The 20,312-nt window shown below is 38.4% G+C and overlaps 1 protein-coding gene across 5 annotated transcripts in view; it reads left to right on the forward strand.

The window, feature by feature from the left end:
* The first annotated feature begins 414 nt into the window (after window positions 1–414).
* LOC127621241 (centrosome-associated protein 350-like) overlaps window positions 415–20,312 on the forward strand; it is a 53,958-nt gene continuing 34,060 nt past the window's right edge. For all 5 annotated transcript variants that reach the window (XM_052094745.1, XM_052094748.1, XM_052094747.1 and 2 more), the window contains exons 1-11: window positions 415–517; window positions 2,570–2,663; window positions 10,307–10,403; window positions 10,523–10,566; window positions 10,865–10,979; window positions 11,524–11,680; window positions 12,115–12,674; window positions 12,925–13,038; window positions 14,173–14,295; window positions 15,490–15,606; window positions 17,764–18,386. In XM_052094745.1, the coding sequence (XP_051950705.1) occupies window positions 10,319–10,403; window positions 10,523–10,566; window positions 10,865–10,979; window positions 11,524–11,680; window positions 12,115–12,674; window positions 12,925–13,038; window positions 14,173–14,295; window positions 15,490–15,606; window positions 17,764–18,386 (1,938 nt within the window). In that variant the 5' untranslated portion in view covers window positions 415–517; window positions 2,570–2,663; window positions 10,307–10,318. The remainder of the gene's footprint in view (window positions 518–2,569; window positions 2,664–10,306; window positions 10,404–10,522; window positions 10,567–10,864; window positions 10,980–11,523; window positions 11,681–12,114; window positions 12,675–12,924; window positions 13,039–14,172; window positions 14,296–15,489; window positions 15,607–17,763; window positions 18,387–20,312) is intronic.

Genomic DNA, 20,312 nt, shown 5'->3' on the forward strand with positions numbered 1-20,312 from the left:
CAAATGACAATAAAATGCAAAGTAATCTTTTTAGTAGGCCTAATCAAAATACTTTTTGAAAATAACTGTATTCTAATTACCAATGATTTAAACTGTAACTGTAGTGGAATACAGTTACTTATATTTTGTATTTTTAAATACATAATCCCGTTACATGTATTACGTTACTTACCAACCCTAGCCATTTGTGTGTGTGTGTGTAAAATACATAGTATTACGGCTAACATTTTAGGAGGCATTTGTGCAGAACACCATAGCAACAGTTTATCATAAGACTCTTCTTCAGTTGTTTGGTTTAGCTCCATTAGTGAACACTAGAGGTCAAACACAACCAAGAAAAAAAGCACCTGACTTTCTGCTCGAAAGTCTCGCGAGTTTGTGAATCTCTCCGACGTGAACTTCCGGGAACAGTTGTTCGGATAATGGCGGACCGTCAAATCTAGCCAACTTCAGTTGTAACTTATCATTAAAGCCGGGAAACAGATACCGAAAAGCGGATAGACAATACACTTTTTAGGTAGGTATTGAACAATTCAATTCCGATTTATACGCCCAGCAAAAGACAAACAGAACACAGAAAAGAAAAAGTTTGTTAGTTCGAGAGCTTTCATGATTTAGCCGGTTAGCAGCAGCTGCTAGCAATAAGTTACCTCAGAGAATTTACATACACAGTTAGACAATATTGGTTAGATATTGTGAAATTGTTCTTGGGTAGATGCTGTTTGGTTCAACAGACGTCTAATATGTTAGTTGGTTATTGGTAGGTTGATTCAGTTCGCTAGGTGGTATATTCCTAAGTCAGTAGTGTAGTTTATGTGAAGTTGTATTTGTGATTGACACTTGGGTGTTGTTGATATGTTACGCCTATGTATTTCTCAATGTTCGTATGTTCTTTTGAACGTATTTTTCTTTCATACTCTTTTGTTTTTCTAGAGTGTTGTAGTGTACATGGAGATGTATTTGTGTTTTTGTAATTAATCGGATGCTATCCAGTTTAGTTCCTCTTGTTCTCAGGCTGTAAATTATCTTCTTTACTTGCTCGCTCGTCTGTTTTTTTTTTTTACCCTTTGACTTTTACTTTGCTTTAGTAAATAACAGGATGTATTTTAATCTGATCTGGCATTTTTGTAGCAGAGGTCTCTTTCTGCTGATTATGCAAATCTGAAATGTCTCCTTTTCCTTTCACAGACTGACGCTCATGATTTGTTACTGTAGGCCAAGTCAGTTGCTATAGTTACCTGTATTGATCCCAATATTTATGTGAGAAAAGCTAGAGTAATGAACGTAATGCAGCATATACACTGATCAGCCACAACGTTACAACCACCTGCCTAATATCGTGTAGGTGCCGCCAAAACAGCTCTGACCCGTTATGGACTCATAAAGACCTATGAATGTGTCCTGTGGTATCTGGCACCAAGACATTAGCAGCAGATCCTTTAAATCCTGTAAGTTTCGAGGTGGGGCCTCCATGGATCGGAATTGTTGGTCCAGCACTTCCCATAGATGCTCAATCGGATTGAGATCTGGAGAATTTGTAGGCTAAGTCAACACCTTGAACTCTTTGCCATGTTCCTCAAACCATTCCTGAACAATTTTTGCAGTGTTGCAGAGCACATTATCCTGCTGAAAGAGGCCACTGCCATCAGGAAATACTGTTTCCATGAAGAGTGTTTTTGGTCTGCAACAATCTGTAGGTAGGTGGTACGTGTCAAAGTGACATCCACATGAATGCCAGTATCCAAGGTTTCCCAGCAGAACATTGCCCAGAGCATCACACTGCCTCGGTTGGCCTGCCTTCTTCCCATGGTGCATCCTGCTGCCATTACTTTCCCAGATAAACGACGCACACTTACCCAGCCTTCCACATGATCTAAAAGAAAACGTGATTCATCAGACCAGGCCACCTTCTTCCATTGCTCCATGGTCCAGTTCTGACGCTCGCATGCCCATTGTAGGCACTTTTGGCTGTGGACAGGGGTCAGCATGGGCACTCTGACCGGTCTGCAGCTACCCAGCCCCATACGCAGCAAGCTGCAATACACTGTTTGTTCTGACACCTTTCTGTCATAGCCAGCATTACGTTTTTCTGCAGTTTTGTGCTACAGTAGTTCTTCTGTGGGATCAGACCAGATGGATAGCCTTCGCACCCCACACGCATCAATGGGCCTTGGGAGCCCATTACCCTGTCGCCGGTTCACCGGTTGTACGTCCTTGGACCACTTTTGGTAGGTACTAACCACTGCATACCGGAAACACCCCTCAAGACCTTCTGTTTTGGAGATGCTCTGACCCAGTCATCTAGCCATCACAATTTGGCCTTTGTCAAAGTCACGCAGATCCTTAAACTTGCCCATTTTGCCATTGTAACAAGATAATAAATGTTATTTACTTCACCTGTCAGTGGTTTTAATGTTGTGGCTGATCAGTGTAACTGTCTGCTGGCTGAATGTTATGTACTTATTAATCAGTTGGATTCATATAATAATTTTAATAGTCTCAGATTTGGGAGTGTCTCAGTGCAAGCATTTGATGTAACATCGTCCTTTTCCACTGGGTCTTATTGCAGATGGAGTGTTGGGCAGAATCGCTAGCTGACTGATGTGTCCAGCAGTCTGGAAGACAAGACAGACTCATGTCTCTCTGAATAAAGCTGCAAGAGGGTGAGTCCTGCACCATTCTACTCTATTTACTCCTATACATCTCCTGAACTAATTTTTAATTACGTTAACTACCAGTAGTGATGCACCAATATGGAATTTCTGGGCCAATACCAATAACCTATAATTTTACAGCTCATTATGACCAATATAATTATTTATTTATTTTTTGTATTTTTTAATCCTTAAACCTGGAAATGCTAGCTAATTCATTAAACGCTTCTAATTTAAAATGTGTTGTTTAAAAGCTTGGATTCTGGTCTTGCTACTATTTAAGGTTTAGCAGATGTAACATGAACCAGAAATGTTCCTATATTACAGATGTTTGCTGATTTGAATGACAAATAAATGACAGTACACTTGCATAAATTGTATTGGTGCCCATTTATTAGTGTCCTGATGACTCCCTAATAGAGAGAGAATATCTATTTGAAGTGCTGGACGAACAAGTCCGATCCATAGAGGGCCCCGCCTCACAATTTATATGACTTAAAGTATCTACTGCTAATGTCTTGGTGCCAGATACCACAGGACACCTTCAGAGCTCTTGTGGAGTCCATGCCTCGAAGGGTCAGAGCTGTTTTGGCGGCACAAGGAGGACCTACATGATATTAGGCAGGTGGTTGTAAAGTTGTTAAACTGTAGTATTGCATTAAACCAAAATGAGGCAATAAATCGCATGAACATAAAACAACAAAACACAATACTAACCCTAATCTCGGTATAGATGGTGTAATATTTACTATAGCAGTCAGCCTGCAAGTGCAGTGGTGGTTTTGTGTGTGTTATGTGTGGCATTGTGTTTATGCACATCTCATTCACAGATGTTTTGCAGTGCTCATCTGTTATAGATCCACTGTATAACTTGTGAAATGAGAACACCACAATCTTAATGGGAATAGGTAACATCATACAAATTGAATAGTCATGTGTCATAATATTAGAAAAGTCTCAACTTCTAAAATACATAACAAGCAGATTAATTTAATTCACAAACTAGTGTTTTTGACCATCTCACGTCACACTGTGAGAATTATTTCAAGATAAATGTAACATTTTAGGTTGTGTTTGGGCTTGTTTTAATCTCAGTGCTGTAAGTAATGATGTGTTATTTCTGACATTCTTTTATGTTTCATGAAAAATGTTTCTTCATTTCCCCCAAGTAACGCATGTTTTTGTTCGTTTATTGCCTCAGAATATTTGAAATGGCATGTTGTTACTACAGCAAATGACTAAAACCAGCCCCAAAACAATGTAACAAGGTGCATTGATGTTGAAATAATCCTCACAGATTGACATGACTTTAGCTTTCACTCACACAGACACATTGTGTATGTATACATGCAGTGTCAGAAGGAAAGAAGCCGCAGGCTGTCAGAGATTCTCAGTTGCAAGCAAATAATTCATAACAAAATATCGGCGTTAATTCCATTATCGGCGCAATGATAATAATTGTATTTTCCCGGTTATCGGCCAATAATATAACGGCCACCAATATATCACGCATCCCTATCAGGATACAAATCGCCTGTCAATCAACTCAAGAATGTGCATGTGTGTGTGCAATCTGAGGTAAAGAAGCACAATTTATGATTCCATTGTTGTCAGATTTTACTGCTGATTTGAAATGTGTTCTTTGATCGAAGTCTTGACCAACTGTTTTGGAGATTTCATCCTTTCCCCATTCAAGTAGTTACGAGCTGCACGTCCTTACTGGAAATAGCTTTGTGGGAGCGTTTCAAAGATGGCCACCAGTGGATGACTGACTACTAGAAAGAATTTGGCTTAGCTCAACTATGCTCGGATGCAGAGAAATAAGAGTGTGAATATTGTAGCAACTTCAAAATCCACAATAAAGCCAAGTAACCTTGAAGCTTTTTATCTGCCAGTGTTGGTACTGCGTTTTGCCTTTTTAGGACAGCATCATGTAGATTTGAGTAGTGAGAGAGAGTGTATAGATGAATATGTTGGATCTTTTTATAGGTAAATCAAAGTAAAATGTTTTCTTTTCTTGGCAGATACTTTGCACTTAGGACATTTAAACTGGGAAAGCTTTGATTCTTTGTGCTTATGTTGATCATTGTGAGAAGTGCTAAATAGTTCAAAAAGTATCAGAACATATTATGGCTTCTGTCAGTATCACCAGGGCAGCGCACACTGTGGAAGCACTTGCTCTGTTGCACTTTAAATCCCTTTCATGGACAAGTGAGTGTCACAGGTGGTCTTGTTATTCCCTGACTAATTAGAGTTCCTTTGAACATCACACACATACACATGGTATCATCTGATTTTGGCATTCATTTTTCTTTGAATTGGAAATGGTTTTTAATTAAAGGAAAATCTAATATAAATTTTAGGCAAAAAAAGCAAAACCCTTGGTTACAGTGAGGCACTTACAATGGAAGTGAATGGGGCCAATCTGGAAATGTTAAAATACTATTTCAAAAGTATAACCAAAAGACATAAATATAATATGTGTGGTAACATGATTTTAGTGTGATAAAATCACTTGCTTACCTTTTCTGTGTGAAGTTATAGCCAATTTTGCAACTATGTTGCCATAACTATGCAGTGTCAACAAACCCTAAATCAACTGTAAAATGACACTTTAAAGAACTTCACAACAAAAATAAGTTTTTACAGATAAATAATAATAAAAAAGTTATGAAATTATAAGTTTCACATTTCTGCCTTTAATCCCTCAAAATTGGCCCCATTCACTTCCTTTGTAAGTGCCTCAATGTAACCTACATTTTTGCTTGTTTTCAAGAAAAAGAGGCAGGAGACAAACTTTTTTTTTGTGGTAATCAATCTTTATTCCACAAATGCTGTTGAGTGAGCTTGACTTGTATTGAACACTGAATATTCCTTTAAACATGTTGGCTTGAAGATGTAAAAAAATGTAGCTAGACAGAGACTGTCAGTAATCGGACTTGATCACTATTAAGGTCATTTGTTTGTAAACTGTCATGACATGGGTGGAATGTTTGAGATGCAAAACTTGAGTGTCTCTAGATCAAGTTTGATCAGGGCTTAGACAATAAACAAGAGCTGTGTCATAAGCGAAAGCTGGTTTACAGAACGTACTATTTTTATTGATTGCATGCAATGTGGTTTTCCACATACCAGACACATTTGGTGTCTCTGTTACCTCATTTGCTACTGCTAGAGAAGTGGCGAAACTGGTTTTAATTAATCTTCACCGCTGCTTGTCAGTATATCGGTCTGAAATTCACTCATAGTGCTAAAATATGCAGCCTTCTGAGGTAGCTATTTCTTATGCATGCATTATTAATACTAGGGATGCACAACATTTTCGGCCGAAAATTGCATTTTTTGTTTTTGCCGAAAGAGAAAAAAGGCTGAAAATATGAGCCGATGTATATGCCTCCCGGCCCCTCAGTGCTCCGGTTTCACTCTCAATCGATCTAATCATAATCACGGTGCTGCCAAGCGATGGCCGATGTCAGTGGTGTGGAAATACTATATAATACTAATAAGCAGTACTGCCTCAACCTATTCGCGTACTACGCAGTTTGTATAGGGCACCATCTTTACCTAGGAGGGCACCAGAAAGTCCACCGGGTGCCCTTCCTCGCACGTTATACATTATTCAAGGACCCGAAAGCAGTTGCGGAACACAGTCGATCGCTTCGCTCATATTGCGAACGCGACAATCCTCTTGACTACTGCCGCATGAACAAAGATCGCTTTCCGTTGCTTGCGCGGATTGCACGCTGGTATTTATCTGCCCAAGCACAGCAAAAGAACACATACACATTAGTTCAATTACTGCTGTTTTGCACTGTTGTTTTGCACAATCATTTTATATTAAAGTATAAATACGTTTACATAAACAGAATGGAGGCCCTCTGCCGTTCTGTGTTTTGCCTGTAGTTTTCATTAAAGTTACTGTGTAGCATATTTCAACTTTTTGTATTTGCAAGATGCTAGCATAGAGCTGCTAAGTTCATTACTTGACTGCTGTTTTGCATTACATTTATTGGATAATTGGTAAAAAAACTAAAATCTGTTGAATTTGATTGTTAAAGAACTGAATATATATTTATAAAGAATAATATATTTAATATTGTTATAATATTTTCTGTCCAATTTTGGTGTGTTTCAATAAAAGTGTAATAATAAAGTGTGATCATTTTATTGATTCAGTAGTTTTTCAATTCAGATGAATTAAAAAGTATAATATTAATACAGTTATATATATATATATATATATATATATATATATATATATATATATATATATATATATATATATATATTATATAAAATGATTTTAAAATGGGTATAAAAAAAAAGTCGTTTTCGGCCAAGTGCATCCTGAATTTCGGTTTCGGCCCAGAATTTCCATTTCGGTGCATCACTAATTAATACAGTATAATTCATTTCAGGGTTCCTTTGAAATACTTTGTGCTTTTGTGACAATACTTGAGACTTCAGTGTTATTACCCCAGAATTGTCCATTGAATATTCTTGCTTGATATCACACACTGAAGATGTACAAGGACAGGGACACAATGTTATAATGGCAGTGCTTAGAGCTTTTCAAAGTGTTCAAATGACCCAGTCTTCCTCTGTCACCATCACATGTCTGGGCCCGGGGTATTTTCAGCTATGTTGACGCTGTTGCTTGAACCCTTGTAGCTTTAAAAGTCTTGAAATACATGCAATAAAACAGTCACTTTCTGTTTACTTAATTTATATCCCCATTACATTTTTTTGTTATATTAAGTTTATAGTTATATTAATAGTAGGTAAACAGTTCTTGAAGTTCTTCAGGTATCTTACAGTATTGTCATGTAGACATCAGAAATTGAAAGAAAAAAAAAATATTGAAAAACTAAATTCATTGGAATAGTCTTCACTTAATTGAATGATTATTATATTTAACATTGATTTGATGCAGGAGTTTCACTGAGAACAACTCTAGTTAAGATTAGCTGTACAACTTCTTTAAAGGGATAGTTCACCCAAAAATGAAAGTTCTCTCATCATTTAATCACTAATGCCATCCCAGATGTGTATGACTTACTTTCTTCTGAACAACACAAAGGAGATATTTAGAAGAATATTTCAGTTCTGTAGGTCCATACCATGCAAGTGACCAAAATTTTAAAGTTCCAAAAGGACATAAAGGAAGCATAAAATGTATCTATTTGACTCCAGTGGTTATATCCAAATCTTCAGGAGTGATATGATAGGTGTGGATGAGAAACAGATCAATATTAAGTCCTTTTTTACTTTCAATCTCCACTTTCACATTTTTCTTTTATTTTTGTCTAATCACATTCTTTTTTATCACCCAATTTAAAATGATTGAATCACGATGCTCCTCAAGGTCGTGTAGTGACTCACCTCAATCCGGGTGGCGGAGGATGAATCTCAGGTGCCTCCGCGTCTGAGACCGTCAACTAGGGCTGCACGATTTGGACAAAAAGTCATATTGTTATCATTTAGAAAAATATTGCGATTGCGATTTGATGGTAATGCGATTATGACGGTAATGTTTTCCACATGTTCAACTGCAAAAACGCTACTGGAGATATCATATTTGAGCCCTCTTAAAAAGAAACAAACTGAGACCTTTTTTCAGTTCAACCACAAACAAATAAATATATAAACAGTGAAACAAAGTATTCTTCATATCCAAATGTTACCATCCACCATGTATAGCCCACTAATCATCAACATTAGTTTTTGAAACAGTCAACTTGAATATTAGGGATGCTCAAATCAGGATTTTAACATCCGACACCGATCTCCAATTTTCATCTCGTCAATCGATGCTGATCATTTAACTTTTTATCAGCAGCTCTGTCAAATCTGGTTATATGTAAGCTTTCTGCTCAATGTCACTGCTAACTAAATTTGCTTGTTGGTAAAACCATAGTTGCTGCCTAGTTTTTGCTGTCAAAAATAATGTTGATTGATTGAATAATTCAGTATACACAAAATATAAATGTTACGCTTTATTTTAGACCTTAAAAACTAGTAGGCTTATACAAAATATTCCTTACTGTATATAAGATAGTCCTAAAGAATGAGGCTTAATGTCAAACTGAAGTTGAACTGATAACCCATTGGTTTAATTAAATTTAAAGTGAAAATGTTGGTTAGTTTGTCACCAATTAATTAAATTATTTGTATTCATTATTTTATTATATTTAATTTAACAATGCATTATATTATAGTAACTAAATATTTGATATAGATTTATTATAAGTATGTTCCTTCCTTTTCATTTTGTTGGATGTTGGTAATATTAGTTCCGCTTTCACTTGTTTCTGCCGGGAGTGTAATAAGGGCGACACTCTCTCCTGAAATAAACGATGACAGGAGAATGAAGAGATGTTTCTGGACTCTACAGGTGTTACTGTTAATACTGTTTGCTCAGCAATCATTTAATAAATATGTTTGAATTATACCCCATCTTGTATTCTGCGATTATTATTATGATACCTGTTTCTTGCGGAGACTGAGATGCTGCTACCGCAGATAATAATAAAAAACATTTCACACAGGATGCGCCAGTTTAGTGTAAAAGCGTTTAACGCATGGAAGCAAACGGAACGAACTCCGATCACTTCTGTTACTCTAAGCATGAGAGGGAGTTGTGGAGCACAGAACCGCTCTGAAAAAACTGTAACAATAAGCTAATTTAATATAGACTGGACTGAGCATCGCAAATAAACTTTGAAGGGAGCAGACTAGTTTATTTAATTAAATCACAGCCTTTGCAATTTAATAATCGCAAAATGTTATATCGCGGTTTCGATTTAATTTCGATTAATTGTGCAGCCCTACCGTCAACCCGTGCATCTTATCACGTGGCTTGTTGAGCGCGTTGCCACAGAGAAATAGCATGTGAGGAGGCTTCACGCCATCCACCTCGGCATCCACATTCAACTCACCATGCGCCCCACCGAGAACGAACCACATTATAGCGACCACGAGGAGGTTACCCCATGTGACTCTACCCTCCCTTCAGGCATTTTTAAATATTGATCTGCTTCTCACTCACACCTATCATATCACTTCTGAAGATATGGATTTAACCTCTGGAGCTGTGTGGATTACTTTTATGTTGGCCTTAAGTGCATTTTGGTGCTGCAAAATTTTGGTCACCATTCACTTACATTGTGTGGACCTGCAGAGCTGAAATATTCTTGAAAAATCTTTGTTTGTGTTCGGCAGAAGAAAGTAAGTCGCACACATACGGGATGGCGTGAGTAAATTATGAGAGAATTTTAATTTTTGGGTGAATTATCCCTTTAAGTGTCCAACAGTGAGTGGTTTTCACTTTCATAGACACCTTGAGGCCGGCGGTGAGTTTCATAACATTTAGAAATGTTGAAAAAGAAAGTGAATGCTCTCATCGCTTATTTGCCTGATAACCATCAGTTAAACTTGTGGTTTGGCCAAATTTTAAGCCTCGTTCATAATCATAGTGAATGCAGAAAGGACACCGTTGAGTACTGAGAATGGAGTCATGTGTTTCAGTGCCCCTTAAGGATAAAGTCCCAGCCACAAGCCAATTCCAAAGGAAACAGTGTTTGCCTGCAGGTGCTAACGAGATAATTGGCTGTCTTACATTGTTTGTTTTTCTCTTTCCCTCTTCCTCACAGGTTGTCATAGCGATGTGGAGTCGCTTCCAAAGTGAGGCGGGGCCGCCAGCTGCTGTCTCATCCCAGCCTGCCCTCTCTGGGCAGGATAACAGGAGAGGTATGTCCAACTATGTCACGCTATGCTGGCAACATAATTATAAACACCTAAATTAACCAGTTTGATAGAGACAGTTGTATGTTTGTGTAGTTGCTTATGATAAAGTTTTTTCTCAACAGAGATATCAAATGCCTGGAATAGTCTAAATCAGACCAAAGCTGCCGTAAGTATTTGTGTTAACCTGTGTTTTAGGTGCTGGGCTACTTATGATGCAAAAGCATGATACCTTCAGATATTTGTTACATACAGGATGTGTCATTTGTGATACATTTCTTCTTAAGTTCTAAAGAAGCCCAGTTATAAATAGCTTCTCATACAGAGATCAAGACAAGATTAAAAACATTATTTGCTCAACCTATAATTCACTTTGAGATACACCCTGTAGGTTTGGTATATCTGAAATAATAATTATTCCACGAGTGCATCATTTGACTGAATGGCTGAATATGGTCTTGTCTCAGTTACGGCACATTGAGAATCGTCTGGAGGCTGCACCTGGCTCTGGAGTGCTTCTGGATGTGGTGCTTGACACAAAGAAAGCAACTTTTAGTGGCAGTCTGAAAATAAGCCGCAGAGGTGAGACACAGCCACATCCTCTATCACGTACACAAACAGGCAAGCCAGTAGAGAATACTTTATATCCCTGTGCTACTGTAGGTGTTTTAAATCTTTGTGTTGTGAACATTTAAGATTTATAGTTTGTGTTATGCTCTTAGCTGATATTTTCATCTGGGATAATAGATATTTCACAAAGCTTTTTGCACTTAATGATTCGATTTATAATAAATATGTAGATATAGAAATAGATGAGAATAAACAGAGAAAATGTAGAAGAAAAATGGGTAGTTCACATGACATGTCAAGAAGTTATGTGCTATACGAAAACAGCTGTTTCCCCTTTGACTCTTGCATTGTTTTATATGTTTTATTATTTGTTTTGTAAAAGTTTTTTTTTTTTTTTACCTCATTGAGAGATTTCACAGAATATTTACCAAAAGAAAAGGTTACATCTCAGGACTATTTAAGTGAAAGTCAAAAAAGCTGAAAGGTTATATAAATTGTGTTAAAGAAATACATACAGCACCTAAAATATAGAATTTCTTAAATGTATTTCTTACAGATGGGCATCGTGTGGATGAAAGTGGGTCCAAGTCCAGAACACGGAGTCGCCGTAGTCCAGACAAAAGTTCCCGAAGTCCACTGAGGAACAGCACTCTGGACAACAATGCCAGGAAGCCTAGCACCGTAGAGTTTAGAGAACCACTCGCTTCATACAGGTAATTTAAAACAATTATTCAGTGGGTTAAATGTGAAAATTGTCACGCACACAAAAAACAATTATAACAATCTATGGTTGTTACAAAGAGGAGAACACTGGCTCAATATTTGGTTATTACTGCTGAATGATTAAATTCAAAACATGCTTTAGTTGGAAGAATTTATTTTCAGATTTGGCTGTGGAGTATAGAAGTCACTGAGTGCAGGTTTTATACCCATAAGTTATTTGTGAGTTCACTGTTAAATCCTCTTAAACTCATTAAAGTATTTGATAGAGGAACCGCCACTTCTGCTTCTTTTGTTTGAGATTCAGCGCACATGTAGTTGACACTTCCTCCTTCATGTCTGCTTGCCAGCTGGGTTACAGAGGTTTAAGCGTTTAAAACCTCTCAAGTGCTCTTAAGTGTGTGCTGCATTTTCCTGGTTTTTATAGGGAAGATTCTCCACTGTCAGTGTCCCAGATGCACTCTGAACCCGACCCCCATTCGCTACCAGTGGATGTGGGTGTCTCTCAGCCGGACTGTGTCCTAAGCCGGCTGGTCTATCAGCGTGACACCCGAGACATGCAGACTGCAGAACTGGACAGCACCCACTCCTCAGCTATAGACGGTACATCTGTACGCTACCTCAATGATCTGTCTGCTCTTAACACCATTCACCATCCTGACCAAGCTACAACGGGGTCAGAGGTCAAGCCCAAAACACACTCACAGGCTGAGATGTCTCACTCTTTCCTGGTGTCCAGCCCGGGTTCAGTCTCCGCTTCACTACGGCTAGAGAACCTACGACGACGGCAACCAGACGATAAACTACAAAAGCTGAAAGAGCGAATTCGCAAACAGAGGGAACATCTGGAGGAGGCTATGGATAGAAACAATCTGCAGGGATACCTGGATAAGCCAGTGGGAATTGGGGAGGCAGGACACAGTATCACAGCACCCAATGCTAAAGTTCGTAAAGTGGCCCCAGCCCCTCCGGCACCCATTTATAAAGGTAAGATGACTTCAGGGATGAAAGGTGAAACTTGGCCTAGTAACCTACACTGGTCGGTTCAAACTCCAAATTATGGGCAATCCAAGAGTAATCACCATTGGCCCTTGAGCAGGACACTTAACCTCAGGTTGCTCTATGAGCGCTATCCCTGTGATTAGAGTATTGTAAGATACTTGGGATAAAACATCAGTTAAATATTTGAGGTTGTTGAGCAAGAGGAAGCTCACTGCTGTGTTTTTTCAACTTCTAGGCTTCAACACAAGAGAAACTAAAATTCGCACACCTGATGGAAAAGTGTGGGCCCAGGAGGATTTCCAGAATTTAAGCAGGGAAATGTACAAAGACCTGACACAACAGCTCACAGGTATACAGAGCCATAAAAAGGTTGCAATGTCTTGGTCATGCACAGCTAATTGTTGTCATCTTTAAACCACTGATGATATAAATGTTTTGCATTTAAGTAATTCTCTTTTTTTTTTCAGCCAAATTGCTGCATAGTGAATGGGGATGTTATTTAATAAGGTGGAATTAAAACGCTTATCCTTTGACGTGATTGACTTCAATCATGTTTTATCTCCTAATCTAGGCCCCCTATTGAGTAAGAAAGTAGGATGAGTAATGAACAGGCAATGGGCCAGTGTTACTGGTATACACACCACTGAATGCAACTTCAAACACACACACAAATTCATGTATTTCTACTGGAAATGTATAAATGTTTTGTACATCCAGAATTAAAACCACATTAAAGGTCAAAACACATGTTTAAAAAAACAAACCAGCGTACTGCCAAAGCCATAGTTATGAGTTATCATTTCAATCCTGAAGGTTCTTAAGAGTTTTATATGAAAGGATTGCATCAGTTTGCTCAAAAATAGTTGCTTAGGATAGCAATATGAAACAAGCTAATTTATAATATACAATTACAATGCAGTTCATCTCCCTGTTTGGCTGCAGTAGATTTGAGATGATGTCATTAAAGGGGCCATAGCTTTTTATTTTTTCACTGCAATCCATCCATGTTACTCATTTAGTTTTAAATAACCATTTTGCAGCATTATGTTGTAAATGTAAAACCCTGTCTATACGGGAAGCGAGTTGTGCGTCATGAAGTGTCAAAACAAAATTTCCTCTATAACTATAATTACTCATTATAATCAGGCACTGTCTACATCTAAAGTTAAATTAATTGACTTCAAAAAATAGAGTGCTAGAGTGCTATAAATTTCACCCACTTTACCATTGCTTAAGTCTAGCGTCAAGCTTTACAGCTGATTTGTGTGTGCTGATTCTGAGAAGACATGCAGCTTCACTTCCAGTGTTGTTGTTTTATTTTTTAAGCGCAAGTAAAATCCTGTTCTCCATGATGTCAATATTGTCGCTGTTTAAAATGTGTGCCATTTTATGTGGTTGGTTGATTCAGTTTCTTTTTGTTGATGCAAGTTTAGTGTGATAAACTGTGTTACCCGACTCATTTGTCTTCCCCATCCCTTCACAGCAGAGAGTGTAAAACCAAAGCAGAGACCTGCAGATCGAGAGCGGGCCAACAAGAAGAAACCATCCAAGCCTGTCAGGAAAGTGCACAGGTCTTCCTCTGCACCAGACTCCAATCCTAAACCAGGTCTGAGCTCTCTTTCACACTCTTTCTTTCAAGCAAACAACTGCAGCTTGTTTAAGCAAATTATATTGTAATCAAGATCAGAACATTTTATAGTGTGTAGAACAGTTACATGTGATGGTTAAATCATCTGCACTGGAAAATGTGCAAGTTAGGTATAAGTAACAATGGTCAACTAGTCGTCCATAACTGACTATTTGATAAGTGAGATGATCGGCCATGATTGTTGTGTTTTTAGAAGGCATGTCAAGTTAAAAAACACATCTCTTACACCCTGTTCAATTTCGTAGATCTCTGACCAGCTTTTAGTGAGCACAATAATTCATCTTACGGAAAGTCCTTCAGAAAGTAATGTTTGTCCAATCATGGTCAGGTGAACCCGAAACCAGCTTATTAAACAGTTGACTATTCATTCAAGCAACCCAAATTTTCAAATTAGTATATTTTGAAAATATGTAGTTTTGTACATCCTTTATTTATTTTTGGCAACCGTGTGGTAAAAACAAGCAAAAGCTCTTATCCCCACATACATTTCCAGAATGTAGCATGCAGATTAACAGGATGGTTGCTGCGACACTTGCACAGGAATGCTTGATATGTCCCAGCTCAATCTGCTGTGGCCTTGTTGACAGGTGGAGAGGTGTCACTCTTTCCACATGTGTTTGTGTGTACTGGTTTGGCTGTACTTGGGAGAGCTAGATTTTTGTTTTATATTTCCTTACAAATATAGTGAAATGAAAATCAACTTGTGAGGACATTTGAAGTGGTCCTTTCTATTTGAATTGCTCAGAGTGGACAAATTAATGTTATGCTTAATTTGCTGATATCAACCGGTTTCTGTGAGGCTTTGGTTTAGGGTAAGGTTGGGATTATGCAAATATCATCACCTTGATATTTGTCTTTATATAACACGCACTGATGAATTATGCTCACTAAGTGTCAATTCTGATTTCACTATGTTGTTTTTAATTAAATGTGAGCAGGGTTTTTTATTTCTTTGAAGACGAGTAGTCTTTAACAAGGGTTTTGTTTTAATGAAACATCTGTGTAAATATTATTCAGAGCCGTTACTCTTGACTGTTCATTATTAATTACTTTGTCATACTTTCCGCTGTGCATTAATCACTCTTGTACAAGTACAAATTATTAATGGGAACAACTGGATCCTTAATGCATCTGGGTAACCTGTCTCCATAGCAATCAGCACGTCATCATGGCGAGATGGTCAGAAGCTGGTGAAGATGATGTTGGGGCCAGCGTCACGGTTACACAGAGAGCCCCGGGCACAGTCCACAGAGAGACAGATGAGAACAGGTGAGAGGAGCATTATCTGCCAGACCCCGTCCCCATTGCCATGGCTACAACTCTGAGCTCAGCCAATTCACAAACAAAACACTCATGTGGTCATTAAATATAAGTATTAATTTAGCCTTGAATAGCCAGAAGTTACATGTTTTTGGCTTTTTTGATTTTGGATGCACAACAGAATTGTGACCTTGTCAGGGCTTTAGTGTGAATTTTAGCTTAAATTAGTGTAATGCCAGTAGTTTTTAAAGGGATAGTTTACCCAAAGATTAGCATTTATTGACCCTCATGTTGTTCTAAACCAGTGGTTCTCAATTTTTTTTCGGGTCACGACCCCCTTTGAAAAAAATAATTTCTGCCCCCCTGTTTTTTTACAAAAAACAAAAATGCTTTTAAAAGATTAAACTACATTTTCTTTCATCTTCATTTAACAAAAAAGGTTTTATTTAAAAATACAATGAAATCTGAATGAAAAGTTACTCCAGGGGGCGCTTGGCCTCTCAGAAAACCGAATCCTCCATTCATCTGCATTTAACTACCAGAAAGTTTTATTTCACATTGGAGACAGTTTTAATCTAGAATTTTTTTTATTTTTTTTATAAAAATCTGATAACTACAAGGATTCTTATCTATGAATGGAAATATGCTTCAGCAGTCTGAAGCAAAAAAAAAAAATCCTTCTCCAGAAATAATAATAACTGACTGTGATTTGTCGCATCCTAGCCAGCGCTGAGTATTTCACCTTGTCACTCATTTGAAACTGCCATGTATGCAAGAATGACCTTGTTTACATGAGCGCACCTGACATCAACGCTTTGGGCATTTGAGAGCTGCGCACACAGGATGCACTGCAGTGCCAGGCGAAAGTTTAAACAAGTCTGGAGAAAAGGCAGAGGAAAAGAAATTGCGCACATCGGTTCTTATGTGTATTTTCACTATTTTTGTTGAATGTATGAATGAGATTTGAGGATGGGTCAGTCTTCCTCGCCCCCCACTTGCAATACCTCCACACCCCCCCTCTCCCACGGGGCACGCCCCACACTTTGAGAACCACTGTTCTAAACTTAAGTACTTTCTTCTGTGCAATACAAAGGGAGATGTTAGGCAGAATGATAGCCTCAGTCATCATTCACTTTTATTGAGTGGTTGAAAAGATGCAATCAAAGTGAATGTTGACTGAGACTAACAGACTGCCAACATAATCTGTTCTGTTTCATAGAAGAAAAAAAGGCATACAGATTTGGAAAAACATGAGGATGAGTGAAGACAGAATTTTTATTGTGGGGTAAACTATCCCTTCAAAGGATCAAAAGCTAAATGGTTTTGGATGCAACAAACAAATGATGTCTGTGACAAATGTTTCAATATGTTTAATTCCAGCAATTATTAAATGCCACATTTGTTGTAGCAGCTTGTAGACCAAGTATCAGGTCTATTAATACAAAAATATTCAGAAAGCCTCCCTAAATTGGTAATCTTTACTGTTCAGTGACCATAAATAGGGTTTGACTTGGTGTTTCTGATTCACTTCACAATGCAAGTCGGCCTGATTTTTCCAGATACATTGGGCTGTACCCAGACTTTATACAGTACAGACTCTGCAATACTGATTTATTGGACTGCAGAGACAGAAGTGCTCGATACTGTATTGATTTAAACATAATATGCAAGCAACTGCTGAAGTAGATGTTTTTTCAGTTCAGATGTACAAATAGAGGCATATGCTGCAAATGCTTTGTATTTGGGTAATTTTGTTGACTTATGCCCCCAAACAATTCCCCCTTCAAAAGAAAGAGGAAACTTAGATTTAGTTAAGCTAATTTATTGGAATTTCCATTGGGGTTGTCCTGTACTGAGAAGTATAAAAACACCTCTCAAACACCTGAATGGTTGCAGCCAGGTGCAGTGGACCTTAGTCAGGGTAGATAACGTAGTTATATTTAAATATATGTGAATGAAAACATTGGGAAAAAACGTATTTTAAAAATATTTGAAGTTAACCAAAAACTGCTGACCCCAGGATCTGAAGATGGTACAACCTATTGATAAGACTGTACTCATCCCTCATAGCTTTGTTTTGATTCAAGTTAAATTAAATATGGAATGGGAAAAAAAACAGCTCTTACAGTTTATATTCCCTTATCTTTGCATCATCTTTTTTTGAAGACCCTGTTCCTCGCGCTAGCTCCGATTCTCGTCTGGAGCGGACCCGCCGTTCTAGGCCCAACAGAACAGAACAACCTTGCAATCACGTGCTTCCTGAGGAGCCAGCTGGACACTCTAGATCAGCAGGGGTGGATAGAGGCAAGTCTTCCAACACAGACCTCCTCTCAGCTGACATCCGTGGCATCCTAGATGACCTTCAGTTGGAGGAGGACAGCAGAAGGGAACCAGCCCAGCCCAGCTCCAGAGTTCGTGCCTCAACCCGAGCTTCCCGCAGTACCAGTCCTGCCAAGACTACAAGGACACTAGAGCCCCCAGAGCCGCACTTACCAAAGAAGCGGTACTATGATGCAGAGGCAGTGCGTATGTACATCGCTCAAAAACAGGAGGAGCGTAAGAAACGGCAAGTGGAGGAAAGGAAGGCTCAGAGAGAGGAGGAAGAGAAGAAGAATAAACGTCTCCAGGAGCTCTACAAAAGACAGCGTTCAGGAGCTACAAAGGGCCCGGCAGCACCTGAAGGGGCAATTAAGAAGCGACTGCAGGAAACATACACCAAACTATTGCTGGAACAGACTCCGCATGGAGGAGAGATCAACGCTGCTTCAGAAACAAATATTAGCCAACAGGTAAACTAGTACTCCTATGCATTCAACACCTTCAACAGCCTGTTGAATATGCTAAGTTAATGAAATCGTTCCCTGGCTAACTGATCAGCTCATATTTAGCTTTTTGAGATTGTTGGCATCGGCTTATCTGTACCCACTTTGTCGATTAACAGAAGGATTAGCTCTCCCATGTCAATTCTAGGGAAGTGCAAAATTGTATGAACAGCATCGCAAAGCAATCTGTCAGCATGGTAAAACCTCTCAGAGATGTTGCATTTCTTAATTTTAAAAGTTCCACTGTTAAAATGTAAAAAATATATATATATATATATATATATATATATATATATATATATATATATATATATATATATATAAATTTCACTAGTCGACCTCACTAATCAGTTTTTTTTGGAAAACTATTTAATAAGTGGAACATCCTGCCCATCTCTCAAAAGATTTTAAGGCAAAAGTAGTCACACCAAATATCGATTTAGCTTTTCATATGTTTACTGGATTTTGTATGATGTTAACTGATAAATGAAAACAATTTATGACATTATTTAAGACATCCTTAATATGCAACATTTTTTACAAATGCCTAAAACATTTGCTGAATATCTGAGTGAATTGAGTAAATATTGTGTAAAATGAAAGGCTATAATGTAACTGACATTTACTTTCAGACATTATTATGTTATTGATATTGTAATACATTGTTATTAGCTCTCATTAAATTGTATTATATGATCTATATACAGTGAGGAAAATAAGTATTTGAACACCCTGCTATTTTGCAAGTTCTCCCACTTAGAAATCATGGAGGGGTCTGAAATTGTCATCGTAGGTGCATGTCCACTGTGAGAGACATAATCTTAAAAAAAAAATCCAGAAATCACAATGTATGATTTTTTAACTATTTATTTGTATGATACAGCTGCAAATAAGTATTTGAACACCTGTCTATCAGCTAGAATTCTGACCCTCAAAGACCTGTTAGTCTGCCTTTAAAATGTCCACCTCCACTCCATTTATTATCCTAAATTAGATGCACCTGTTTGAGGTCGTTAGCTGCATAAAGACACCTTTCCACCCCATACAATCAGTAAGAATCCAACTACTAACATGGCCAAGACCAAAGAGCTGTCCAAAGACACTAGAGACAAAATTGCACACCTCCACAAGGCTGGAAAGGGCTACGGGGAAATTGCCAAGCAGCTTGGTGAAAAAAGTTCCACTGTTGGAGCAATCATTAGAAAATGGAAGAAGCTAAACATGACTGTCAATCTCCCTCGGACTGGGGCTCCGTGCAAGATCTCACCTCGTGGGGTCTCAATGATCCTAAGAAAGGTGAAAAATCAGCCCAGAACTACACGGGAGGAGCTGGTCAATGACCTGAAAAGAGCTGGGACCACCGTTTCCAAGGTTACTGTTGGTAATACACTAAGAGCGTCCAGCAGGTTTGAAATCATGCATGGCACGGAAGGTTCCCCTGCTTAAACCAGCACATGACAAGGCCCGTCTTAAGTTTGCCAATGACCATTTGGATGATCCAGAGGAGTCATGGGAGAAAGTCATGTGGTCAGATGAGACCTTTTGGTCATAATTCCACTAACCGTGTTTGGAGGAAGAAGAATGATGAGTACCATCCCAAGAACACCATCCCTACTGTGAAGCATGGGGGTGGTAGCATCATGCTTTGGGGGTGTTTTTCTGCACATGGGACAGGGCGACTGCACTGTATTAAGGAGAGGATGACCGGGGCCATGTATTGCGAGATTTTGGGGAACAACCTCCTTCCCTCAGTTAGAGCATTGAAGATGGGTCGAGGCTGGGTCTTCCAACATGACAATGACCCGAAGCACACAGCCAGGATAACCAAGGAGTGGCTCTGTAAGAAGCATATCAAGGTTCTGGCGTGGCCTAGCCAGTCTCCAGACCTAAACC

Source organism: Xyrauchen texanus, chromosome 27 (assembly GCF_025860055.1).
Source record: "Xyrauchen texanus isolate HMW12.3.18 chromosome 27, RBS_HiC_50CHRs, whole genome shotgun sequence".
NCBI classification, from domain to species: domain Eukaryota; kingdom Metazoa; phylum Chordata; class Actinopteri; order Cypriniformes; family Catostomidae; genus Xyrauchen; species Xyrauchen texanus.